This window comes from Cebidichthys violaceus, unplaced genomic scaffold, assembly GCF_023349555.1.
Source record: "Cebidichthys violaceus isolate CVI_PGR_0920_01 unplaced genomic scaffold, fCebVio1.0.p SCAF_7, whole genome shotgun sequence".
NCBI classification, from domain to species: Eukaryota; Metazoa; Chordata; class Actinopteri; order Perciformes; family Stichaeidae; genus Cebidichthys; species Cebidichthys violaceus.
Genome location: NW_027176927.1, coordinates 15,419,455 through 15,446,929, shown reverse-complemented (window position 1 = coordinate 15,446,929; position 27,475 = coordinate 15,419,455). Strand labels below are relative to the sequence as shown.

General features: G+C 41.3%; 3 protein-coding genes across 5 annotated transcripts in view; 1 reads left to right on the top strand and 2 right to left on the bottom strand.

The window, feature by feature from the left end:
• Positions 1-1,465, top strand: part of itga8 (integrin, alpha 8) — a 36,198-nt gene extending 34,733 nt beyond the window's left edge. Inside the window, exon 30 of the mRNA XM_068735996.1 lies at positions 73-1,465. Within this exon, the coding sequence (XP_068592097.1) occupies positions 73-162 (90 nt within the window). The 3' untranslated portion in view covers positions 163-1,465. The remainder of the gene's footprint in view (positions 1-72) is intronic.
• A 3,066-nt stretch (positions 1,466-4,531) lies between these two features.
• LOC137891215 (INO80 complex subunit C-like) lies at positions 4,532-8,565 on the bottom strand. The gene is made up of 5 exons (XM_068735718.1): positions 8,291-8,565; positions 6,139-6,255; positions 5,933-6,044; positions 5,680-5,747; positions 4,532-5,578 (listed from the first exon to the last, which is right to left on the bottom strand). The coding sequence occupies exons 1-5, from the start codon at positions 8,468-8,470 to the stop codon at positions 5,447-5,449; spliced, it is 609 nt and encodes a 202-aa protein (XP_068591819.1). The 5' UTR covers positions 8,471-8,565; the 3' UTR covers positions 4,532-5,446.
• Positions 8,566-12,571: 4,006 nt separating this feature from the next.
• On the bottom strand, positions 12,572-27,223 carry atxn1b (ataxin 1b). 3 transcript variants are annotated; one of them, XM_068735788.1, is made up of 4 exons: positions 24,058-24,487; positions 21,968-22,087; positions 18,331-20,384; positions 12,572-16,902 (listed from the first exon to the last, which is right to left on the bottom strand). In XM_068735788.1, the coding sequence occupies exons 3-4, from the start codon at positions 20,122-20,124 to the stop codon at positions 16,207-16,209; spliced, it is 2,490 nt and encodes an 829-aa protein (XP_068591889.1). In that variant the 5' UTR covers positions 20,125-20,384; positions 21,968-22,087; positions 24,058-24,487; the 3' UTR covers positions 12,572-16,206. The 3 variants fall into 3 exon arrangements, with proteins under 3 accessions (XP_068591889.1, XP_068591890.1, XP_068591888.1); XM_068735789.1 differs by lacking the exons at positions 21,968-22,087; positions 24,058-24,487 and adding an exon at positions 27,152-27,223; XM_068735787.1 differs by lacking the exon at positions 21,968-22,087.
• Between the last annotated feature and the right edge of the window lie 252 nt (positions 27,224-27,475).

Below are 27,475 nucleotides of genomic sequence, written 5' to 3'. Positions count from 1 at the left end.
ACATCATCCAGCATTCCTTGAGGTAATTTGTTTATCCAATATTACACTAATGGGCTAATGTTATTCCCTCAGTGTGGTTTCTTTGACCGGGCGCGGCCACCAGCTGACGATGACGTCTCCGACCAGGAGCAGCTGACGTCTGATCAAACAGGGGATGCCTAAGATGATAGCGACAGCTCCAGATTGGAGGACGGTGGTTTGAGAGGGACGTGCCCCTTCTGAGTAACTTAAATCAGATCTGAGATCTGTATTAGTCGGACCCTACATCTGGAGGTCTTCTACCACTATGGTAATGAAACTGACAGACTGAAGACTTCAGCGCCGCACAGACTGGGACTAAAGAACGAGGTTCAAACCAGCCGAAGTGGGACTGAAACACACTTAACAGGCTCAATCACACACACATGTTGTTTGTCCATTGTGATGAAGCCCCAAAATTGAAGACAGAATGGACTTTGTTTTCAAGACAATGCTTCAAATGTCTTGGAACATTTATGTGTGTCTGTGTAAGTGGGCACAAAGATACTTGAGATCTATGCACAAGTGCTTTTGTGAGTGAGTGAGTGAGTGAGTGAGTGAGTGAGTGAGTGTGTGTGTGTGTGTGTGTGTGTGTGTGTGTGTGTGTGTGTGTGTGTGTGTGTGTGAGTGTAGGTACTGTTCATGTGTGCGTCTATTAGGTGCCTCTCGTTTTATCCTTTCATTCAGTTATAAAATTATTTCCCACCTGATTTAATTTAACCTACAGTAGGTTTCTACGAACTGGGCTGCGTACAGATGTATTACACACACACACACACACACACGCACACACACACACACACAGATGCATAAACACAAAGGCACAAAGTTGATGTCTATATTTATGAATGTATGTGCAATATTTCAGCGTTGCGTGATACTGAAGCTTGTTTACACTGGCATTATTTTATTAGAGCTTAATGTTTTCATTGCTTATGAATTAATTGGTATTTCAGATATTAGTATTGCTTAACAACAAAAACGATTATTAAAAGCAATTAGGACTGGTTTACAGAAAAGCCCCACCACACTAGTTTTGAAAAATGAATGGACAAATAACTAACTTATTATTATCTCAATAGAATTACTTCAGAATTGTATTTTGGAGATAACAAACCATTTGTCTAAGTCCTGCCCTGCTACTTCAAGGTTTGTTTGTTTCTGTTATTTGGGATTTTTTCTAACATGACAGTTGACACGACTTCAAAAACTAGCTGGAAAGATAAACAGTCCATATAAAAAATGCACTGTAGACAGTCTGAGACTGCATGTGTTTAATGTTGTCATTTGCCTATCTATTATTGATGTATCGTGCACGGGCAGGCATTACAAAGCAGTCAGGGCATCAACTGCACCCTGAATTAACTTTAATGTGTCATTTTTTAGTCATATTTGTTTTTTATATCAAGACGGACGTTTTATCAAAATAAAGTGCTGTTTGATTATTCATTCTGATCCTTTGCTGTATATTAAGAAACTGGACTGTATGATATCTTCCTGTCCACTATGAAGTTAGAAAGTGAAATCATCAATGCATTTTTTTGTAATATGAAAAACAACTGTGTTAACAAATTATTTATGTTTTTATTAAGTTTAATATGCTCTATCAAACTGAAAATGATGTAATCAAAGTACATATAGATAGACATGTAGTTGTAATAGTATCAGAAGCCACCACTCTCCAAAATCTTGTGTAAATCTTGTGTAGATGTAAAACTCAGTTTCAAGGCTGATGCCTCCACCTTAGAGGAAGCACTCGTGCTCCCCCAACTGGTGCAGTGTAGAAATAAACCTGCATGAGTGTTTTGTGGATGAGCGGCACAGTAAAATGTTAGGCTGATGTGTGAGGCAGAACATGGACCTCTTGGGGCAATGACTTGAACAGGCGATCCCCTCTCTTTCCTCCCTTTCCTGACATTCCTACATGCAATCAAACAAAAATAAAGGGTCCCTTTGCTCACCTTGCTCAGACCATACCACCATGGAAGTTATGGAAGTTCATTTTGATGTCAACCACACACCTTTAAAGTTACTAATACTATACTTTTTTAAGATGTATTTTTCGACATACTGCTCTATGAATGTCATTTTTTGACACATTATTATATGACATACTCATCTGATTTTATGACATACAGTACTATGACTTTATTTAATGACATACTAAAATATAACTTTTCTAATTACATTTTTCGACATACATCAACATGACATTTCTCAGGATTTTTTTTGAGAAATGATACTATTACTTTTCTTTTACATTTTATGACATCAACTACTATGATTTTCCAAGACCTTTTTTGACACACTAAAATATGACTTATTTCATGACTGTTTTAGACATACTATATTATGACCTTTTTCAGGATTTTTTAAAACATACAATGTACTGTGACTTTTAAATGACATATATAATGTAATTTTTTCTTCAAAATATACAACAACTTTTTATGACAATTTTCGAAAAACCTCTATGACTCAAATGGCTTACAATACCTATACTTTTTATGACAACTTTCGACACACTATACTATGACATTTGTCATGACGTTTTTTGACATACTATACTATGACCTTTTTCCTGATATTTTTTGACTCACTCTATTTGACTTTTAAATGAAATACAATACGAGGACTTCATATTGTGACACTTCTTTTACGTACTATACTATGATATTTTCCTGACATTTTCCAAAATACTACTATCACAATTATTAAATGACATTTTTTTTACCTTCTTCAAACTACTATTCTATGATTTTTAAAAACAAAATTATGACTTTTTATGACAATTTTCGACATACTATACTATGATGTTGGTCATGAGATTTTTGACATAACATACTATGAATTTTTTGGGGACATTTTTTTGGACATTTTTTGACATATTTCATTATATGTTGTAAAAATATTTGAATCAATATACTATGACTTTTTAATTACTTTTCATGACATAATATAATGTAAAATTTTCATGACATTTTTTGATGTTATTATAACATTAGTGACATAATACAAGCTAACTTTTACATTACATTTTTCATCATAATATACGATGACATTTTATGACTTTCTTCATGATGTTTTACAACATTCTAAACTACATTTGTCATGATATTTTTTGACAATCTATACTATCATATTTTCAGAAATATTTATCTTTATATAATATATATCTTATATGTATGCTATGACTTTTAAATGACTAAATTGACTGTGGATTCATGTTGTGACATTTAAAATGTTCAACATACTACACTATGACTTTTTGTGATTTTTTTCGACATAGTAAACCACAAATGTATATGCCTTTTTAGACACAATATACTGTGACATTTTTGACATACTACACTATGAATTTTTGTGATTTCTTTTTAATATACTATATTATGGATTTTTTTCGACACACTACACTATGACTTTTTATTTACATACAATACTATGACTTTTTGAAAAAAAAACATACTACTTGTTTTCGACATAGTATTAAGTATACAACTTACTATACATTTTTAGTGACATTACTATACTATGACTTTTTTTCCACATACACTCAGCTAGGTTGAATGTCAGACCAAGCAGAGCTCTGGCGCGCCCTGGTGGTGACAAAGTATTCCTAAAAAGACAAGTGTACCTTCAGGATTTGGTGGCTGCGTAATGAGGGAAAAACAGCTCTCATACTGCATGTTAATCTGTATTTCCAGTTATTTTGGAGTTGATAGACTCAGTTAAGCAGATGTAAATATTCATAGACACACATACAGATTTATATCGCCACACTCTTGAGGACTTTTAATATTAACATTCATTCCATAAATCATAACCTGATCCTGACTTACTGATAATACCACTTTTTACTTTCTTGAATGGACAAACAGAAAAGATGCCCCAAAATGTAAAAGCGCACACACACACACACACACACACACACACACACACACACACACACACACACACACACACACACACACACATGCTTGGAGACACACACACACTAGCAGGTTGTGTGCTTGGGTAGCAGAAAGCACTGGCACTGTTCATTAATCACTATGTTGAGGTTTTGATGTCACAGCAGGAATGGACATGCTGGTCTCACTCTCATAGATATACTTTACTGCCTTCATCAGCTTCAACAAAGTCCAGAGCTGAGAAGTTTCAGGCATGAGTAAAGACTGGAATCAGGAGAAATATGAATATGTTTGTATATCTACAACATGGCATCCAGTGCAGCATTTATGTGTTTTTAATACTTTTTGGTCGACAATGGGATCTTATGGAACCATATTAATGTTTATTGGTAACACAGACAGCTGATTTATAGCAAACAAATACTGGGTGATTTGTATGCACAGGGTCAGTGTAAATAAAGCATCAAGAATTGCAAAAGCTGAAGAGAAATAATTTAGTTCAGCAAGTGTATCTCCCCACCTCAACAGGTAAGGACTCATACTCAGTGGCTACAGACAGTGCAGGTTTTTTTGTTTTTGTAATTTTCAAAAGATGATGATCTCAATGACTGTGCTGGTGCTTTTATTTTTAGTAAGGATCATTCACATGAGAAATACATTGGTTCTCATTCATCACGTTTGTGAAAAATAGCGTCAAATATACCATGGAAATGATCTTGGATGCCTGTTATGTGTGATTAATGACACACCCTCACTCTACCAGTCAGAGAACAAATCATACATCAAATGCAGCTGTGGAATTAGACCATGTGGAACCAATTCTACATTTACATTCAACGCATGTGAAATTAGGCCTGTTGGTGACTCTTGGCTTGTTAATAGGCAAGACTTGGTCCTGCTACATTTGCATACATGCAGGCTACTGAATTTAACAGAAGAGCCAAGAAACAGTGAAGCACAGCAGCAGCTGTGAATGTTTCTGTTGAGGCACAGAGGAGTGTTTTACATCAATGTTTAACAAATGTGATTAAAGGTTGTCATATAAAAACAATTGAGATGAAACTAATTTCAGCCACCTATTGTGTCTCTGTTTTCACCTGAGAAAATGTGTATTTATGCAAAGACACATATAGGAAAGCACAGATGAAAAAGAGAGACATTAAAAAGCTTTAATGAGCTCCTTGTAAAAAGTATCAATCTGAAATGTACAAACACCTTCAAACAGCTATGCAAATTTTTGTTGTCTACAACTTGTCTTTAACTCAACTGGACTGAATGTTCACCACTGGAGACAGATATTGTACCACAAGGGGGTGTACTGCATCCTTGCTCGTAATGATTGAGTAATTGAGAAACAACTGGACATGTATTTTGTCACACAGTGACGACTATGACTCCTTGTCCACACGTACACATGCAGCCTGTGCTCTCAGTCTGCTGGATGGACCAACAGCTTCCTACACTGACAGGAGTTCAGTTCTGGTTTGAACCTGTTTCAGGTTTCAAGTCTCGCTCGGCTGTCAGGGTACGATGCAGGTTTCCTTTCGAAGTGCAAGGTAGCCAGTAACAACATCTGTGGGGAGGAGGCGGATGTAGGAGAACTCCTCAGAGGATGTGAAGCGTAGCTTTGTCTGAGGGTCTGTGTAGTTTGCCTGAGGAAAGACAAGAGAGTGTTCAGTGGAAGCTTTGTCCAAGACTTAAAAGTCATTTTGTTTATTGTACAATAAGGGATTTCAGCAAAGTGATAACTCACAGGGAGTCCAGAGATGTCGGAGTATTTCTTAGATGGCTTCAAGGAGGGAGGGGCGTCAATGCTGTAGTCTGTGAACACAGCAAGGTCTTAAAATGAACCACTGATTAGACATTCACAAAATAAAGTCACTGAGATAGTAAAATGTACTTTTGCTTTAAAATAGTAAAACGTGTAATTGGGCTTTGGGTTTATTTATTTGAGATAAAAGGCGTAGAACATGTATTAGGTAGAAATAGTACAAATACAAACTCACAGTTGGGATCATTGAGCTTCCAGGGTAAAGTCCGCTCCAAAGCCAGGATCTGTTTGAGATTCTTCCAGGTCCTGTTCTTCTTACCAGCTGCTGCTCCACCGATCCCAGAATGCTGCAGAGATACAGAGAGGAAGAAACGGGGGAACAAATTGAGGGAGAAGCCACAGAAGCAGATAAAGCTAAAACCCAACTGGAAGCAGACTCACCATAAACGCGGGGTCTTTGAACGGTGGAGGCTTTGCTGTGGACTCTGTGATGGCAGCAGGACCACCGTCAACTGTTCCCACTGGCTTCACCTCAGGCACCAACTCCACTGCTGTAATCTGATGAAACACAAAGACAACATGAGACAAACAGGAATCACATTAGATCTTAAGCTCCTTGTTTTACACACGTCGTGAATGTTAAAGTCTATAGGTGGCTTAACACAGTGTAACATGAACCAGAGAGATACTACTTAATGGAAGTGTCCACATATGCAGCTGTTATGAGACTCATACAGTGCCCTCCAGAATCATTGGCACCCTTAGTAGATATGAGCAAAACAGGCTGTGAGAAAATGTCTTTGCTGTTTATCCTCTTGGTCTTTCACTCAAAATATTCACAAAAATCTTACCTTTTCATTGAAGTAAAATTATTGAAAGAAAAAAAATTTTTTGACATTAAATAAATATTTTTCTCCAAAACATGTGTGCCACAATTATTGGCACCCCTAGAAAATATCATGATTAAAATCTAACTGAAGTATAATTCCAGTCATATTTTACATTTGTAAGTTCACCTGTTTGATTAGGAAATCTTAAGTGGTCAACCATGACTTTCAGTTTCACTGGGGTATAAATATGAGATGATACAGACCAAATTCCCTTGGTCATTCATCACAATGGGAAAAACCCGAGAACACAGTGATGATGTGCGACGTTGTTGAGCTGCACAAATCAGAAAATGGATATAAGAAAATCTCTAAACAGTTGAAAATACCCATTTCCACTATCAGGGCAATAATTAAGAAGTTTAAAGCGACAGGAGATGTTAAAAATCAGCCTGGAAGAGGACGTATGTGTACATCGACCCCACAAACCGTGAGGAGGATGGTTCGACTGGCAAAAGAATCTCCAAGGATCACACCTGGAGAAGTGCAGAGGTTAGCTGAGTCTTGGGGTCAGAAAGTTTCCAAAACTACCATCAGACGCCACCTACATCACCACGAGTTGTTTGGGAGGGTTGCCAGAAAAAAGCCTCTGCTGTCAATCAACAACAAGCTAAAGCACCTACAGTTTGCCAAACGTTACTGGAACTTTCAATGGGACCAGGTTATATGGTCAGATGAGACCAAAATAGAGCTTTTTGGCAACAAACATCAAAGGTGGGTTTGGCGTAGACAGAAAGATAGCCATACAGAGAAGCGCCTCATACCCACTGTGAAGTATGGTGGTGGATCGTTGATGTTGTGGGGCTGTTTTTCTTCCAAAGGCCCTGGACATCTTGTTAGGATACATGGTATCATGGACTCCATCAAATACCAGCAGATATTAAATGAAAACCTAACAGCCTCTGCCAGGAAGCAAAAAAATGAGCCATGGTTGGACCTTGCAGCAGAATAATGCTCCGAAGCACACCTCAAAATCTACTCAAAAATGGTTCACCGACCACAGAATAAAGGTTTTGCCATGGCCATCACAGTCCCCTGACCTAAACCCCAAAGAAAATCTGTGGGATGAGCCAAAGAGGAGAGTCCACAAGTGTCAACCTCGGAATTTGAAGGATCTGGAGAGATTCTGCATGGAGGAATGGTCTCAGATCCAGAGCCATGTGTTCACCAACCTCATCACACAATACAGGAGAATACTCAGAGCTGTTATCTTGGTAAAGGGAGGCTGCACAAAATATTAAATGAAGGGGTGCCAATAATTGTGGCACATATATTTTTGAGAAAAATATTTGTTTCATGATAAAAATGTAATGTTTCTTTCAATTATGTTACTTCAATTAAAGGTTAGATTTTTGTGAATATTTTGAATGAAAGATCATGAGGATAAACAATAAAGACATTTTTTTTTGCATCCCGTTTTGCTGATTTTTACTAAAGGGTGCCAATAATTCTGGAGGGCACTGTACTTGTACTACACAGCACATTTGTAAATAACAGATAATTTGACATACTGCAGCTTTGTACACGGTGTATTGGTGATAAAGTTTATTAGTGCTTTTTGGCTGCCTTTAGATCTGAATCACGGTGTACATTTTGACATCAATAACGTTATTCAGAGTAATATTCAGTAATTGGGCTACATTACAGTTTGATGAGCTTCACCGTGCCAACAGAAACAGAGTAACCAACACATCACTGTTCAGTACCTGAGCCTGTGTGGCTGGTGTAGCTGTCAGCTGGACTTTCTTCTTCTTGATGCTGCAGCTCCCGGTGACCTGCTGAGCGGCACAAACCGCCGGACTAACGGGACGTTTCTTCCCGCGGACAGCGGCAGAGCTGGCGGCTGCCGGCTGAGCCCTGACGGTTATGGGGATCTGAGAGGCCATTTGTGGTGAGCAACGTGGTTGTAATATACGAAGTGAATGCAGATTTCTCTCTCGATACTTAGCATTAGCCGCACGACGTCGTCATTGTAAACATCGCTTCAACCGGATATGGAATAATTCCACTTCCGGTAAATTTGTAACGAACCAAATAAAATAACCATATAGTGATTATCTATAAATATGACTATTTATTAATTTAAAATGTTTCCCTCAAACAAGTACAAATAATTGTGTATTTATTTATTTAAATGTGAATGCAGCAAAACAAAACAGTTAATTTAAATTTAAATATTTGTATTGTTTTGTTTTTCAGATACTACATTTGTTTATCATATTATGAAACCATATATTCTGAAAATATAATACAAGCAAAATAAAGGCTATTAAAAGGGAAGCCTCAGCAAAAACAAGGCCACAAAAAAATGTCAATTCAATCAGTACATTACAGCCTAAGAGTTATGACCCAGTTAAATATAGGCTTTCCACCTGTGCATGAACTTAATAAAAAACTAACCTAACAAGCTGATAATATTGTTTTGGGACTGGATTGTTTGCACAACTAGAAACTAAAACTAAATGGAAATCATTTCCATGACTGGATTACATTTTCTTGAAAGGTGTTTCTCACATTTTGTCAAACACCATTAACATACAATGGACAATATTAATAGGAATTAATTAATTCATTAATTTCACCGAGAGCAAAATATGAAAAACAACCAGTAGTCAATGTGCAAGCTGCCAATTGAATGGTGATTTATGGGTTCATATATTTGTAAACCTGAGCGTTTCTAGGATTCAAAGAAAGGGGGGGCTTAGCCCCAAGGGGAGGGGCATGTTTGTGCGCACAGCGCGCGGCAATGTTTTTGGGGGCTGCGGATATCCATTGTTTCAGACAGTTCATAGATTGGTTCAATCAGAAAGAGTGTGATTTTGCTCTGTAGTTTTGCTTGCATTCAGTGTATGATAACACAAGAGACAAAATTTCAGGGTCATAGTGAAATTTGACAACGCAAATATGAACTTTTCTCTAAGAGAGAAATCATTTTCCTGCTTGTAAAGGAAAGACGGATAAACTAGCTTTCAAATCCGCGTCACTCACAAATCCTAATTGTTAAAGGGACCGCACACAATGGATGGAGAATGGACCTGACAGTGTCAACTTTTGAGTTGTTTACTTGTTTTATTATGAGCAGAAGGGAATACGATTTTGATCAACATTTACATCTATTTTGTTGTCCGTGTAGTTTTTACATACCAGTGATATTTTATGCTCATTTGGACACTATCACTGAGATAAAGATGAACTAGTTCAGTGTCAAATATGCCATTAACTGATTATAAACATTATAAACAACAACATTCTATAAGGACTGATATTATATATATATATATATATATATATATATATATATATATAGGCCCCTATATAGCCCCTAAAATAGGCCTAACGACGCCCCTGGTGCAGATACTGTACATGAATACCCGCATGACGGGATGCGGCGTCATTAACGAACAATGCATATAGTCAAAATCAATTCAGCTAAAACACACATTCCACCACACACTCAAGAGCATGAGCCATTCAACTATTATTCATATCAGAGGGAACAATATTACCCATATCATGAAAACTACACGATAGATAAATTGTATTGTATCGTGTATTTCCTGCAGGAAATACACAACACCTTAGTTGTTGTTACTGACGGATTTATTTGTCTGTCAACACCAAGAGGGAAAATGAGTCCACTTGAAAACACATGAATCTTTGAAGTAGATCACTTAAAAACTTAAACTTAACTTCAACAGTTTAACTTTAACACTTTGAGCGGAGTCTTCTTGTTGCTGTGCACCGGCTAAATGTGTCCCCAGCGCAACATAGGACGTAACAGTAGTTCCTATCATATATAAAACCAAACGAAAATCCATATTCATAAAAACAAGTTGTACAAATAATAATATATAAACAAGCATATTAAATAATGACATAAATAATATTTATGGCAGTTAAAGCTACTGCAGTTCACTTACCAAAGCTGCTGTTCACTATTTAAAGACAAAGTCCATCCTGCTTTCTTTGTTAATAAAGAGTTTAATCCCACGGTTGTCCAGTACATCCGTGCGTTTTAGTTCCAGTAAGAAGTCCTTCTCGATTCATGGACGCCAGTGATGACAGTCGGGCCTCCCTAGTTGTATTTCCTGAATACGTTTTAATGCATTTGAGGGCTGAAAATGTCTGCTCGACAGAGGCAGTAGATACTGGGATTGTCACTGCCCCACATGTCACAATAGCCCACTGACCAATCACGTATGGCTAGGCCAGCTAGAATGCTCTGGCATGTCAAAGAATACACCCAACATGTCAAACAAAAAATCTGATTGGTTGAAGACTATGACAATCAACATTATCGTCCCCATTTACTTAAACTGCAAAGGGATTCACTTGTAAGTCTGAAGGCCTCCAGGCAGATTTTTTTTACTTAAGAGACAACATAGAGGTGCAATCTGATTGGATAAGAGCTCTGCTTAAAACAAGCTGCACTGGAAACAGAGCTGCAGGCTGGAAGCAGAGCAACTGAGGAAGACAGTAGCTGTGCAATGAGAAAATAAGCTAATGGGAAAAATAATTAGAATACATGTAGTGTATCTTGAAACTTTTTTCATGAGGTGATGTAGATAAATAGAGATGAGACGCCTCTGCTTTTCAGGGTCATATTGACCCGCTCACTCAAAATCAAGCCAAATGAGTCATAAGGATTTTTATTGAAAGTAAACTTGATTTATGTTTATTTATAGTGTTAAGAAACAGACATTTACAAAAATGAACAAGAGATGAGCACAATGACCGAGGTGTGTGTGTGTGTGTGTGTGTGTGTGTGTGTGTGTGTGTGTGTGTGTGTGTGTGTGTGTGTGTTTGTCTGTGTATCTGTGTCAGCACACGAGTGACGTGTCGTCACGGTGTGCTTTGTTCAAATACATTTTGGCACTGTCTTTATAATATTTTCGGATCGACCTACATATGTGAGCAAACATTCTCTGTGATGGCGTTTAATTAATCCAGATCCAGATCCTCTGTCACTGACGATCAGCTGTCAGCTGTCCTTCACAGCTCATCTCACACATTCAGCCTGACTTCAGTTCATCGTTCACTGAACTGACAAACAGAAAATGAGGTCATTGGACTACAAACAACAGTAATAAAAGTACTAAGCTATCAGAAACATGATCCCTGTCAGTGTTTTACTATTATATATGGATATTACAAATGTATATTTGTTTGGATCATTATTCCTGCTGCAGATGTTTCAGGTGTAGCTTATTTTATATCTCTTTTATACTCTGTTCAGTTTGGGTAGTTAGGAAAGGTTTGAACAATTATAATGTGCAAAGTAACTAGTAACTAAAGCTGCCAGACAAATGTAGTGGAGTAAAAAGTACAAAGTTGAATAAAAGAGAAATACTCAAGTAAAGTACCTTGAATTTGTACATAAGTACAGTACTTTAGCAAATATACTTAGTTACATTCCACCACTGATCATAATTTTCACTCTTACCACTTGCAACTTATCAAAACCAGTGGCGGACGTGCATTTTATACCTGGGCCTTCACTCGTAAAAATGAAGCTCAACACCTACAAATACACTAACTGCAGAGTGTGCAGTCAGTGCCTCGCCAGCCGCGAACCTCACCGCACGTCACTAACTGTCTCTCCCACTACCAAATAAACCTGTTGTAGAATACAATACCTAAAGTTTGTGTCATTTGATGTGTCTAACTGTACATGCTAAAAATGCAAGTTGCATTCTATTAGCATTTTACTTAAAAAGGAAAATAAATATTTGTTAAACTCAAATTTAATTTGAGTTTATTAAGTGGCTACGTCCATATAAGGTGCAATATATATAATGTTTGATTTTAAAGTAATCCAAAAGATATTTTTTGTCATCAAAAACATTTATAATTTAATAACATTATAATAAGATTTCAAAGTAATATCACAAGCACACAGCTGACAAACCACATATTCACATACAAAGTGCTTCCAAAACACACCTTCTCTGTCTTAACCATTTTCACAAAAAAGAGACATAATGCAGTTATTCTTTAGACTTTTATTTCTTTGAATATATTTGATCAAATGTAAAATCAAACATTTGAAGTAAAGATTAAACAGTTTCTGACTAGCAAACCTCAACACCATCAAAATAAGGGAACATTATTGATACTTACGACATACTGTACGTAGGACATACTGCATCTTGGCTGAGATTTATCCAACAAACAGACCGATTTACAAAATCCTTTTTTAAAAAGTCTTTTACTCCCATAATTTCCTGTTTTTTGAGCTGGTGCGAAAGAAAATATCTTAGGTGACGCTATATCCTGTATTTCTTTCAAATAAATGATGTATTTTTTTTAATTAAACTTCACTTCAAAGGTCTGTACATCAGGATCAGTGTTTTTCCTCTCCACTGTCAGCAAGGTCATACCAACATTATAATGGAAGACTTTGGCTATTTACAAATCACTGAGATGCTGTACTGAGTACAGTTTCTCTCAGACATGCTGTACATTACTTCTGTGTATTAGTTAGACTAAACCCCACCCCCACCCCATATAACAAAGTGCAATTCCATAGATCACCACAAGGCGGTGCTTATACACCATATTCAACATAATTTAGAAAGGCTCTTACAAATTTTAAGTGGCCCAGTTTAAGCATATTTATGAGCAAACCATTTTGTGGGTGTGCAGGGCCTTTTAGGAACATATCAGTAATGCACTTATTTGCTTTCTTGCTGAAGAGTCACCGCACACTCAGCAAGAATACAAAGTGATTTTCGCAAAATGTGAAATTATTCCTTTAAGCATCGATTCTAAATGTCAAAGATTTGTCTGTGTCATGGTGTCATTTCAGGTCTGTAATTGAAAAATAAAAATGTCTTTTGAAAAAATTTACAAACACAGGCCAGGCTCACAAGAGAGGAAATGACTACATAGACAAACTGATGAAACAGTACCTCTACTTTGTAACAGTGAAGAATATAAGACCACATCATTTTGGTGAAGAACAGTCACTGGGCAGTGTTAAGCCTGAGCAGTCAAACACAAACAGAAGAGAACAGTCTGGTTACTGGGTTTACAATTAACACCTTTCTGGAGTTATAAAAGGTCAATGGCTATTATTATGAATCGCAGTTCACATACATGTTACAGTGTGCAAGTCAAATTCTATTCTGAGGAGGCCAAATGTATGTAGATGTTTCCAAAGAACTGTAGCACATTCATGAACATTAGATCAATACCTGAACTGACCGAAACGATAGCAGGACCACTTGATATTGGTGAGATAATGGAATGATTGAAGAAGGAGGCGCTGTGGCACATACAGTACATAGGCTACATAAGGGTTAGAATATCTATACACACACACACGCGCACACACACACACACACACACACACACACACACACACTGTACACTCTCTAGGATACAATTTACTGTACATGATCAACTCTCACTGGCTCTCTTTCTTTCTCTGTATAGTAGCTCTATCAGTCATCAAAAATAAAGTTGAGATAGTTTGCCCGATGTGTGTTTACATTCCCTGCCCTGGTATATAATGTTTTCTCTTAATGCTAAACCTGTGGGACGGATGAAAAACAGTCAGTTGATTATTTTCTTTCTATCTAACAGCTGAGGAACAGGGACACCACCACACTCCTGCTGGATGCTTGATCAAAGTGCTGCTGCTCAGGACACGCACACATACATACTGTGACTGACTGTGGACAAACACGTACTGTCTCAGACCAACACACACAAGCTCGCAACTCACGCTTACAGGTACACACTGTTCCTGAGTATGAACTGTAGGATATTAAGAAAGGCATGCCATCATTGAGGAAAATAGGTTTCAATGGTAAAATCCTAAACATGTGGTGCTGCGAACTAGGTATATACACATATATATAGGCCATAGTTTCTTTAAAGAAAGCAATTGGATAGGACAATAGAAATGTCATGCCATATTTATTTTTGTTTTATGGTGCGTTTGCATTTAAAATTGCTTTCATCAATATGTTTCTATTAACAGTTGGTATGATGGTGAAGTGTAACGTAAAGGGAGACTATTGTTACCAGACTCTGTCATTCCTCTCAGCTCTTCAAAGTTATTTAGCCTCCTTCAGCTCAATGTTTTGGTTTTTACGGCCTGCAACATTCGCTCACCAGAGTGGATTTGAGGCGCAGGAGGTAGTTGTTTTCAGTGAAAAGCTCTGATAAATCCATTCTACATTTCCTGCACAGCACCAAACGGCAAACAAACAAAGTTAGAAACTTGCTGGTGACCAGGATGGAGAATTTAGCAACTCAAGGGCCAGAGATTTCCTTCAGGAGCAGGTTGAGACCAAAACAGAGCAACAAGTAGGGTGAACTGGACTAATATTTATCAGACCGCCTGAACGATGACTCCAAACGAATGATGATCTGTGTTGCTGGATGTATAATTGGTCAATCGTTTTCTAAGTTTGCCATATCAAATCTAGAAGGTAATATATGTCAGTGTTGTGTTTAGTTTGCTGCGTTGCCCTCAAGTGGTCAAAAAAATGTATGTATGCAGTCAGGCAAGTTGGCCAACTAGAGTTTATATTGCAGTACAAGTCCATACTTAAATTGGCTACAATCTCATTTGTAGTATTACATAGAAATACTATGTTTACTCCCTATTTGTACAGATTTGAAATGCTGCACATAGCAGGGTTAAAAATGGACATTAACAAGGAACACATGCTGTCTTTGAAAGGAAGTATGAGACTTCTAAACTATTAAGATAAATTTGACTGAGGAACTTCATCAGAGAAATGCACCCATGTGCAACTGCTGTCACCCACACATTGTAAAGCAATGGTATCAAATAATATATTGATAGAGGACGTATTCAGTGACTTACATTCAGGCCTTTTCAGTCTTGATATTTGCAGGTTGTATTGACAACTGAGCTCACAGCTATGGCCACTTAAACACGCCTTCATTCTGTGCTCCATCTGACAGTCTCACAGAAAAACACAAACAGACCAACATACACACACCCTCACACACACACACTTGGAGAAAAGTTGCTCAAAGCCACCTGTGGCAGCACACAAGTCTGCAATGGTATGAAAATGAAAAAACAAATTAAATAAAACCTCAGAAACACAAGGCAGCAAAGACCACAGCCATGATGATCAAGCATTGTCATTAAAACACGGTCTCTCTTTGACTTCAACCACTTACAAACATCACTACAAACCAAATAAACAGAGAAACAAACAGGTTGATAATTAAAACATGGTTACCCACTTTGTACACGCTGACATCGGGGTCTGTGCTTGTTCATGTGATAAGAGGAATGGTCGACTGGTCTGCCACGTGACAAAGGAGAATCAGCTTATGATGTGTGACACGCAAGTCAAAAGTCTCTCAGGTGTCTGACTTCCATTCATGCTCAACATTCACGCTGCATTCATTTTTGCTTTAAGCAATGATTGCACTGATCTCGGGTTCGATACCACTTATGAAGGTGCTCTACTGTACTTCATTGTAGATATCAGACTTGTGTGAAGGAAAAGAAAACATGTAAATACTGTGTATGTAAATACATACTACTCAGCCTATATTACAGTAGTCTGGAAAGAGAGGGAATAAACACAAAGCAAACCACGGGTAATCAAAATTCCTTGAAGTTCTCTCAACAGTCTATTCTTTTATTCAAGCATCTTTCACTCCCAATACTGGAGTGGCCCTCTATGCTGATTTTAACCTCCTGAGGGATGAAGGAAGGTTTGGGCAGAGTCAGAGGAGGCTCCTCCTCAGCTCGTTCAGTCTGGTCACGTTCTGGAGCTGACCAGCGTCTCTTGCGGACAGTGGGTCTCTCTGGATCACTGCATTGTATTTTGGTAAGAGCGGGCATGTCTGTTTTCACTGATTCCCGTCTCACTTCTACAGTCCCAGAGACTGCCAGCATTGGTCCAGCACCATAGATCTCCTCCCCTGGTCCTGGAACTAGTCCCAATCCTGGTGGTAGCTCTAGTCCTTGTCCTGGTCCAGTAACCTGCTCCCTCTCCAGCCTGTCTGCACTGGAAGCCTTCATGAGGAGGCCACTATTTCTCCCTGCAGCATTTGGAGTGGCACTAGTTTTTACGGGGGCATCCATGTTGTGAAAAGAATCAGAGAAGTGAGCCGTCTTCAGCTTGGTCCCCAAAGCCTGGCTGTCTGTTACTGAAGTGGTCCTCAAGCCGCGGAGGGTCAGCGACACGCATACATCACCCACACACAGCTTAGCACAGGACAGCTCAAACAGCTGGGTGGTCCTGTCTGGGCAGCAGGATGACCAGCCCTGGCCAAATACAAAGAAGGGATACTCCACCAGCACCTCCACACACACCTGGAGATGAGCAAATGCACAACAGACACTGTTAGCTTTTAGCTGGATACAGACTGAAATATTTGTGGAGGATGTATAAAAGAAACACATCTGTTGAATGCCCCTATGTGCAAATTTCGGTGGCACATGAGACCAAAAATGCGACTAAACATTTTCATGTTTAGCCGGTTTTACGGAAACTATTTAATTTCTTTTGCTGTACAGAAATGCCAAACACATGTTTATAACATTTTAAATGAGGTCTCCATTTGTCTACAAGACTGGAATTGTCTTTAATAAAAGTCTTAAATAACCAAATGAAACAGATCCTTATCAAAAATGTTTGTTTGGATTATGTATTCATGTTAAAACATGTTTTTTACATTTAACTCTAAAATATCAATATTGATATCAGCCTTAAGAATCCAGTATCAGTCGAGCTCTGCAGTCTTTACTCTTTACAGATTTGCACTGCTACAGATATCGGATATTAGGCCGATACTGGCTCAAATAGCTAGATTATATACTGGAATTGTATATGAATACTGTCTTGTTTTTGACCAATTTGTTGCTGCAGTTAAAGAGGTTTACATTTGTGCTGGAATTCCTGTTGTATTGGGCACGCTGGTGCAGTGGTAAGCAATGTTGCCTCACTATGAATAGGGGCTTAAAACCTATGCCAAATCAAATATGCGGGTCATAAAATCTGACCCTGAAAGAAGAAGAAGAATTCACTAAATGTAAATCGATGCATCTGTTTTTTATATTTTGTTTCACAAAGTTATGAAACAATGTTTAAGTCAGGCCTGATGGTGCCTTACACATACAATAACGACCCCGGTCACCCAGTGAGGCATACAGTTTATTAATTAAACTGATATGGGATCAGTACTTGGTATCAGCCGATACCCAAAGCCCAGGTATCACATCTATATTGGGACTGAAAAAGTCGGTGCAACCATTTACAGAAATGGGGGATTTAACATTTCTGTCTGTTAAAGTAATGGCTTTTTGCCTTTCAAAAGCCTAGGTCTGCACAATTAAATGCTATACTTTGGCATCTGGTACACAAGAGGGAGCAGTGTTGGTACTGCTGGGGAACAACCGGTAGGTTGCAACATAATGATGTGAAAATAATTATGAGGAAGAGGATTGTTCTCAATTCTCTCAGTTCTGCAGAGATGAATTACATGGATTTTTAGTTTGCAGCTGAGGGCTTAATTGATGACCATAGTGAGCACAAGGGGAGCTCAATTGTGCTCATCACTAGTGGATCCCTTTTTACATTTTCTCATCGCAACCATTACATTTAGATAGAATACAGAACTCAGGTGACTATTTATCTATGTGTGTATTGCTATCTCCCACAATGGCTTTTTTATAGACTTTTTTTTATAAGACTGCTCCAAAGCTGTAGCACAGAAGGATGATGAATGTGGAGTAACTTACCTGGGCTTTGAGCTCTCCCACAGAAAACTGTATGACCACAGCATTAGGACTCTGTCCACTGTCAATACGCTCAACAGTGCTGGAATCAATCTTCAGCTCACTGCTAATCTCAGCACTCTGAATGAAGTCCTCCGTCTTCAGGTCCTCCACGCGCTTCAGCTCCCCATCGGCCAGCTGGATGATGGACCCTCGCATGAAGAACGGAGGAAGCGCCACAGGGGAAGAGGGAGAGGAGATGGAGTGGGAGGCTTGGATGGAAACAGGGGCGGGACAGGGGACAGGAGCAGGAGTTGGGGAGGGAGCCGCCACCACTGCAGGAGACGGGTTTGGGGGCAGGACTGGCATCGCTGGTGCCTGAGCGACAGCAGGGGGTGGTTGATTTCCATCTGGCCCAAGCGCCTCACACTTGGATAGGGCTGTCGCCAGATAGGCGTGCGGCATGGCGGTGGATATTTGAGGGGTAGTCGTAGCAGTCAGGGCGCTACAGACAGTGCGACTAACCTCGATTTCTGTGCCGTTATTGGTGCCACTGACTGGAATGAGGAGGGACTGGCCACTGGGGATGACCAGGTGCTGAGGCAGTGCCGCATGGTAGCTGACGGCATGCTGATTTGAACTAGTGATATAGCCAATTATGGGTGGCTGTGTGGAGGAATAGAGACTGGCTGGCAGCTCCTCGTGGGGTAGAGTGGTCTGGATGACTGTATGAGGAGCAGACTTAACCATATCTGAGGAAGAGAGGGAGGTGAAGGAGGATGATCTCGACACTGGTTTCCCCAAACAGATACCTCCTTTCTCAGTCTGGACAAAAGAGATCTTATTTGAGCCAGTTTCACGTTCGGCTCCATGGTTGGGCTGGGCCAACAGCACCAAGGAGGTCTGGAGTCCTGAAGGGTTTTGGCCGTAGTCTGCAGGCAGGAGGATATGTCTGGCCTCATAGCTCTGGACCTGCTGATGGTTCATTTGATGACACAGATTTTTAGACTGTTTGACCAACTCTAATTCCCCGTTCAGCACACCCTTAGCATGCCCCTCTGGTTTCTTCCCAAATGAACCATCTGCATACTGTACCAAAAGCTGTGAGGGAGCAAGGGTGAGCGTTTGAGGGAGGACGGCTGTGTGAGGGTGGAGCTGGAGGTGGGCCGTGGGTGAACTGAGGGCGTTTCCGAGAGGTGTTCTGCTGTCCAGATGAATGTACTGGCTGGTGACTTGGGGGGAGCTAGGAAGCGACACAGGAGTCAGTTCTGTGGGAGAGAGGCCTATGTGAAACTGCTGCTCCCCTTTGGTGTTAGGGGAGATGAGGGCAGTGGTGTAACCGTCCAGCTGGGGGCGCTGTGCTATGGTAGAGCTGTTATGTGCAGAGCCGGCATTGGCGGAGATGATGTGAGAGGAGATGTAGCCAGCATAGGGCCCAGAGCTGATGAACTGAACGTTGGGTCCCAGCTGAGCAAACTGGATAGTCCCGGCCTGCTGGGGAAGGGCCGTGGGGTAAACTGCAGGCAGAGAGGCCAGGGGCACCGCAGACAGAGGAGTGGCCGAGGAAGGGATAGAAGTGGAGGGAGAAGAAGAGGAAGTGGAGGAGATGGGACATCTTGGGCTCTCTGCGTCCCTGGATTTGCAGCGTTCACTGGCTACACTTGCCAGCCATGCTAGGTTCTCTGTGTGTGGACTATCAGTAACCACTGCAGCTGGAGGTGTCGCTGTGGCTACCACCACTGGCCTGTGCTCCAGAGCCAGGATCTCACGCTTCTTAGGAGGCAGACAACCATTACTTCGCTCCTGGTTGGATTTCATTGTGCCAGTGTGGTTTTAAAACTCCCAGTTGTTAATTTGAAGTTGTTCTGGGTGTTTCTTTGTCTCCCTCCTCCACTCTGTGGTTGTGTGAAGCGGTCTGCCTCTCTGTGTGGCTCTGGCTCTCTTTGTGTTCACTGGTAGACGGCTCCAGGTCTCAGGCCAGAGAAGATGGAGTCACTCCAGCTCACAAAATGAGCTCCATAGACTTCATGAGGAATCATCTCTGACCGATCCACCTCTTCCACAATGTCGGCAGGAATCTGATGGCAGAGAAAAGCTCAAATCAGATAAGCAGGTAACAGAAAATTAAATTGAGTCCAAATCTTATGTTGTTTAGATTTTGAAGTCCTTTAGACCAGCTTCTGATTTTTTGGCTATTTAGATAAAACAACCATATTCACAAACTGTTCCTAAGAAATGCTTTACTCTTAGAAATGTCACCACTTTCATGTTTGTGGAGGTGTTGTTCTTTGTATTGCCACTAGGTGGTACCTTGTAAAATGACTGCATCTGATTTGTGTTAGTCTAATGCTCTTGAACACAACATGTAAGCCATTCCGTGTACATATTTCTCCACGATGAACCTCTGAAGATGCCCCTTTGAGAATCTACATGGACTAATCTGGGAAAAACTCAACCAGCATTTCCATGAGTAATGATATATGGCTTACAGGAAAGTACAGGACAATGTTGTGTGTCATCATTTACATAACATGGAAAAGACTCTTTCATGTTTCCATAACCTAGCAGGAGTTTCCTGAACTGCGCTGTTAGTGTGTCTGGGGTGTGTGTACACGCTCATGTGTATAAACGTTGCTGTTGGCTGTTATCATGCTCCAGGCTCTAGGGTAAGAAAGCAGAGCAGAGTGGATAACAGCACAGAGTAACAGCCTCAAAGGAGCTTATGTTTTTGTCTTTGTTTTAACACTCCCTTGTCTCGTGTTGAGTCAGTGGGGCTACTGTAAATATAACATCCACCTCCAGACAGGAACTCTGGGTCACTGGGCTCATCAGAAAAATGAAGTGAAAACAACATGGCTTGAAATTTGATAATGGAACATTCTGCAAGAAGCGTAAATGGGTACTTCAAAAAATATTCTAACAATGGCTTTTCCGCTTTAGCCTGTTTGAGTGGTGTTTCAAAGTTCAAGGGAATACAAAGTGGACAACAAACAATGAATGAGAAGGTCCTTGAGTTTAGTTTAGTGAGAGACAGACGGAAGGGTGAGTTAAATAAGTACTGACAAAGGCTCTTTATTCTGAGCAAGAAATGTGAAGACTAGTGGAACTCATGACAGACAGACAGTGGGTTAGTGAAAGGTAACTAACTGTGTCAACAAGCCACAGCAGCAGCTAGCCATTACCAAAATACGAGTCTTGTAGACTCGACTGTAGATTCATATGTAGCCATGCTCACGTAGCTTGAACATGCACACACAAGAAAACACAAACAATGTGCAGTGCATACATTAATTCAACAACGGTTACATGCAGCATTTTGTTTGTCATGAGCTCATGCTTTTAAGGTTTTTTTCTTTAGCTGGACTGTTCTTTCCTGCAAGCTTATCTGTGGGTCAATGCACACGACTCTGAGTTGTTCATTAGCCAGAGGCCCCACAGAGATACAGTGTTTGACACAAACTCACACGTCCATCCATTCATTCATTTTTCTACCCCTGCATTGAGAGGTGCTAGACTATTTGACAGTGCTAAATTGTATTTTTATATATTACAGAGGAGGTTCACTACAGCAGGCAGCCACAGACATGTTACATAAAGACAGAGTGGGGAAAAAAACAACACAGAAGGCGACCTTGGTCAGTTTCTAGTTAGATGCAGTTACCTCTAATGCTGGCTTTGACAAGGTCACTGCATCCAAAAGCAGCAAAAACCTCTGTGTAATTCATCTAACCACACAGCCTGGTGGATCCACCAGATGTAACAAAGGGGGAGAGTGGCAGAGCTGGAGAGAAACAGAAACGGAAAGAGGAGAGTGAGGGGGAGGAGAGGGAGGAAGGCAACGTGAGATGACAGAACTGTGTAGATGGAAGGAAAGGGAGTAAGAGGGGGGGGTGGGAGAAGAAAGAAGATTAGGAACGATAAAGAGGGAGAGAGGATGGGGAATGGGGAGAAGACAGAGTGCTGCTTCTCCTGACCCACATTGAGCAGCGCCTGCAGCATCAGAGCGCCATAGCCCCCGCCACGCGGAGAGATTCCCGATCAGCAACACAGCCGCTGCTACAGCCTCAGCTACACTGTGCAGCATCGCTCAGTGGCAACAACCCCACCTCAGCAACACCGTGTCAACACTGTAATGACATCACATCTGAAGCACAAGTACCTCCTGTGATCAGAGCAGCATTTGGAAGACAAAGCCAGCATTATCTGATTTCCAAACGCCACAAAAAATTGCTGTCAACAAACCCAGATACAACAGGATGCTCTTAAAGACGGTGTCTTTCCTTTCCTCATATGACCTGCACACAGCACGCTCTGCACATAGTGACACACACACACACACAGCGCAGCAGCCAAAAGCCTCACTAGATTTTCCAGCAGCAGCCTATTATTAGAATATTGACACCAACTAACATACGGCCTATGTGATACTATGGAGAACAAAGGTGAGCTCGGCGTGTCGGTCCCCTGGCCCAGGACTGTCCCCTCTATGGAGGGATGGCAACAGAGACTGAGAGGGGACAGGACGCTCGCCGTTACGCTCATCACACTGACTCCCAGCTCAGACAGAGTGATTGAGCCAGCCTTGCATGTGATCCTCTTTCATACTCCCACATAAAAAAAGCTGCACAAACCAGAGAAATAGGTTTGTGCAGCGGCGTTTGTCTGCTGTCACTATGCAGGCCAGGAGAGCAGATGAGATGTTTTCAGTCAGCCTCCTCTGTGTTGTCTCCAGGTGAGAGCCCCCCCCCCCCCCCCTCCCCCCAGCAGCAGAGTTAAATCTCCCCTCTTACGCAGCAGTCGTCGGCTCCTCCGGTCCCCCCACCTTGACTCCTTCCGCCTGTGCAGCGAGTCTTCTTCTCTCACGCTCTCAGACCCACTATTTACTCATCGATTGATCCACACGGTTTCATAGCAATAACACTTCTCTGCAGCAGGATGATGCAGGGAGGCAATAGAAAGGCAAGAAAATAATTTAGTGGCAAAAGATGCTGAAGATTCATGCAAAAAGCTAATGCAATGACCCTGGTGTGATAAACCTGTTGTCAATACTGCTATAAATCATGTTTCACCTACTAGACCAGTCATAGAGACACAATGAATACCCCGTACAGCAAACGTCTATATATAGAAAACAAAAACATCATTATCAATCTGAGCTCTGGCTTGAAACAGAGGGGGAGGTACTGAGGAAGACAATATGAACGTGCATGTATGTGTGATTTGCTGCATATAAGTAGGACCTCCCCTCAACCCCCTTACAAACATAGCTGCTTTAACCACACAGCCGATGAATACAGTGTACGGCTTTTTCTAATACCCAAAAGAGCCATTTTACTGCCCTTCTTTGGACAACAGTGGTGCATGTGCCTTTAAGAGGCGGACCAACCGTGTGGCAGACTAAAGCAGACAGTAAGAACAGGCAGTGGTTCAGGCTGTTTGTCTTCACAATGACTCCAGAGTTCTGCATCACTGCCCGACACACACCAATCACACAGTATACGAGCAGAGCGGGCGTCCCTCTCAGCAAGCACAACTACAACCAAACAGGGTCAATGCTGTTGAATCCCAACATCTGTGACTCTGGACAAATGCTGTGACTGCAGCCTCTGGGGGCTTTACAATGACAGTTAGAGCGCATGAGTGTAGTAGTAGGGCAGAAAATACTACTATGCAACAAATCAAGAGGAAAAGACAACCCTCCCCCCCCATCCCTCCTCCCCTCCTCTGGTTAGAGTACTAAGAATAGCTCACCAGTTTCTCCACAGCCACTGCTTGCAGAGCATGTCCAATGATTCTTCCTGCCTCTCAGTGTGTGTGTGTGTGTGTGTGTGTGTGTGTGTGTGTGTGTGTGTGTGTGTGTGTCTGTCTGTGTGTGAGACGTGTTTCCTAGGAGTCCTCTTCCTGAATCTCTCCTTTGTGCCGCTCTCCCCTCCTGGAGCCTGTGCTGTAGCTGCTCCAGCTATGCCTTCCTCTCTCGACTCTCCGGTTTGGAGGCTGCGCTGCGCCTGCAATGAGCTGACGGTAAAGGAAGTTCCCCACTGCTGAAGCTAACACCAAGTCCTGCGTTCAAGGCTGCTCCAACGTGTGTTATGCAAGGCCACCAGACCGCCAGCTCCCTCTCTGCCTGGCTGCTTCTCTCTCTCTCTCTCTCTCTCTCTCTCTCTCTCTCTCTCTCTGTTTCTGCCTCTCTCCCTTTCCCTCTCTACCTCCCTCCCTCCCTCCTCTTTCTTTCTCTCTCTCAGTACTCCACTGATACAGCTCCTCCCCCAGCCAGCCTCATCAGCCGCATCAGGTATTCATTCAAAAAAACACACTCTACTTGGCTTAGTGCCCAGTCTACGCTCACACAGAGAAGGAAGGAGGGGGAGGGAGCAACAGACGGAGGGTGAGGGAGGGAGAGAGAGACAGAGAGAGAAAGAGAGAAAGAGAGAGAGAGAGAGAGAGAGAGAGAGAGAGAGAGAGAGATTCAGAAAGCGTTTCCTCAGACGGACATACTGCATGAATGTGAATAACTGGGGGATATTCACAATGGCATATAAATGCAGAAACATAACACATATGCACGCACACAAGCAGTCAAGAGGATTAAATTGTTCAGTGTGTCCAGACGTCAAAGCTGTTATAATGCACTGCTTCCTTCTTGTTCATTTTCATATGTATTTTCCCCGCAGAGACAAATCTCTTCCTAATCTGCCCTGTGAGCTGCTCTACAATTAAGAGTCTCAACCTCTGTTCAGCTGCAAAGTGACTCAAAGTAACCTACCATCCCCTCCCCAGGTCTCCCCAGCTCTCTGCCTTACCATCTCTTCCCTAGAGATATTTACCTCAGTGCAGGAAGGCAAGCGCTGATAAACACCCCCCCACAGCCTCTTGGCACTGGGGCCCTCGTCTCACGAAGGCCTCTTCTTTATCCTGTACAGCATACAGCAGAAAGAGCCAAGCTGCAGTGGCCTCACCCCCCAGGCCAGCCCGCTATCTGCTCTTCTGCAGGTGGGACAAGCAGGGTGTCCCCTCCACCTAGACTGCAGACTGGGGGAAACACAGAAAGAATGCAACAAGCCACACAATGCTGCTACTACAACAACAAGCCTAGTGAATAATATTACACCCACACAGGCTCTTGACTGGGGGGGTTCCTAAACTTTCTCATGGACGCATCCTACAATAACAGGTGTACTGTGCATAGCTGAAAGGAATTATGTGCAGTAGTGACTAAATTGCATGTCGAAATTACCCCTTGAATTATAAACAATCAAACCGCCTCATCAAAGTATAATTTGGAGAATTTCTTTATCCCGCAACCCACCTGGCCCAGTGCTGATTTTTCAACTACTGCGATGTCTCTCACACACACACACCGACACACACACACACCGACACACACACACACACACACACACACAAAAACACACAAACACACACACTGAATTACTTCAGTTTCCTCAGCTGTTGAAACTGAGAAAAAATAACCTGCTGCATGTCTTCCTCACCAAGGGGCTACCCTCATCTTACAACTGGGAAAAGAAAGCTGCCAGGTCAATGTAAACCTCAGGAGCAACACAATCCGAGAGGGCATCAACTAGAGAACTAGAGAACTCATTAACTTAAATTATCTTACTATACAATGAAGGTCAGAATTAGTGTCAGCCAAGTGAGCTGAAATAGGCTTTGAGGGAATTCACAAATTCAGCTGGAGTTGCATGAAGCAAAACTGTTCACTCACTGCATGACTGAATTTGAAAGTTACGAAATGACCCATAGCTCATTGTATCCTATTTTATTGTTGGTATTGTGCAGAGACTCTCAATACAGTTTTCAATGACTGTAGTGTTTGTGTCCTTTCACTGTCACACTGTGATCCTCTGATCATAACAGTAACACAGGGCATACAATCAATCATCTTCTACACCCGCCTTGGCTGTTAGATGGACACTCCCAATTTTCTGGTTGAGCTGTATTTACAGAGAAACCTCATCATTACTGTACTCCCAACAATGAACAGCAATGTCAATCCACATAAACCTGAACCACCTGTAGCCGCTTCAGTCCCTGTAAGTACAATGTTGTACCCCATGAGTAGGCCTACATTATAACAAAAGTAACCGTTTATAGGACCACAGAATGTTCCTGACAATACACTTAGTGGAAACTACCCCTTATTCCCTAACTTCACAATTTGTTCACTTGTACCTACATGCATGCATCAGTACGTACTGTACCGGTACACCGTCAGTCCAAAAACATTAAACTGTAAATTGGGGAGAGTTATCGTGAGCACTGTGGGCTGCAATCTTAAGCGTTACCGGAAAGTCTCCAACACAGATCAGGCTTTGTTGACAATTTTTCAGATACCACTGAACATTATTGGATGGTGATTATTGTGGTCCAACATAACAAGACTCTTACTCTGAGCCCACACAACTCAGTGTTACATTCTTCAGTATGGTGCACATATAATGAGAGGGAGTGCTCCAAACCATTAAGATCTATGTCATCTTACAAACATAAACTACTGAAAGCTGATGATCCCGAAGAGTCTAAATGGGGGTTGAGTATTTGCAGCAGCGGCACTACTCACGATCTCAGCAAATCAACATTCATTGTTATGCTTAAGCCTCCATTGCTTAATTTTTCAAACACATAGATGTCTCTAAGCACTGCTTCTCAGTGCTCTCTCTTACTCATAAACAGTAGCCTTCAGCGGAAAGCACTATGAAAAGTTGCTGCTTGTTACAACACTGCATGACCTTTACTGCGAAGCAACAGGCAAAGTTTTAATTTAAGTTCCGGGGTGAACTTTTTCAACCACAAGCTCCGCACAAATCTGAATAGATAGTCGCATTACCTTGAAACTGCTCAGTGTCCGGCAAACAATTATCCAAGCATCATTACCCACATTCTGCTCTGCGTATTCACCATAAACTCACTGGGGCCGAGTGAGCCTGCTCTAATGCAGCAGACATGTCCAGACATGCAACACTAATCCTCATGCGCTCAGCACAGGGAAGCATGTATGATGCACACAGTCACATTATGGGAAATGGAAGGCTGATCGTATGCCACTATTTGCATTAATGAACTTAATCAGCATGTTTCAAGAATATTTCCAGGAACATCTGTTTAAAGCAATCAGCAAAAATACTGCACATATATGGTTCAGACGCTAGCA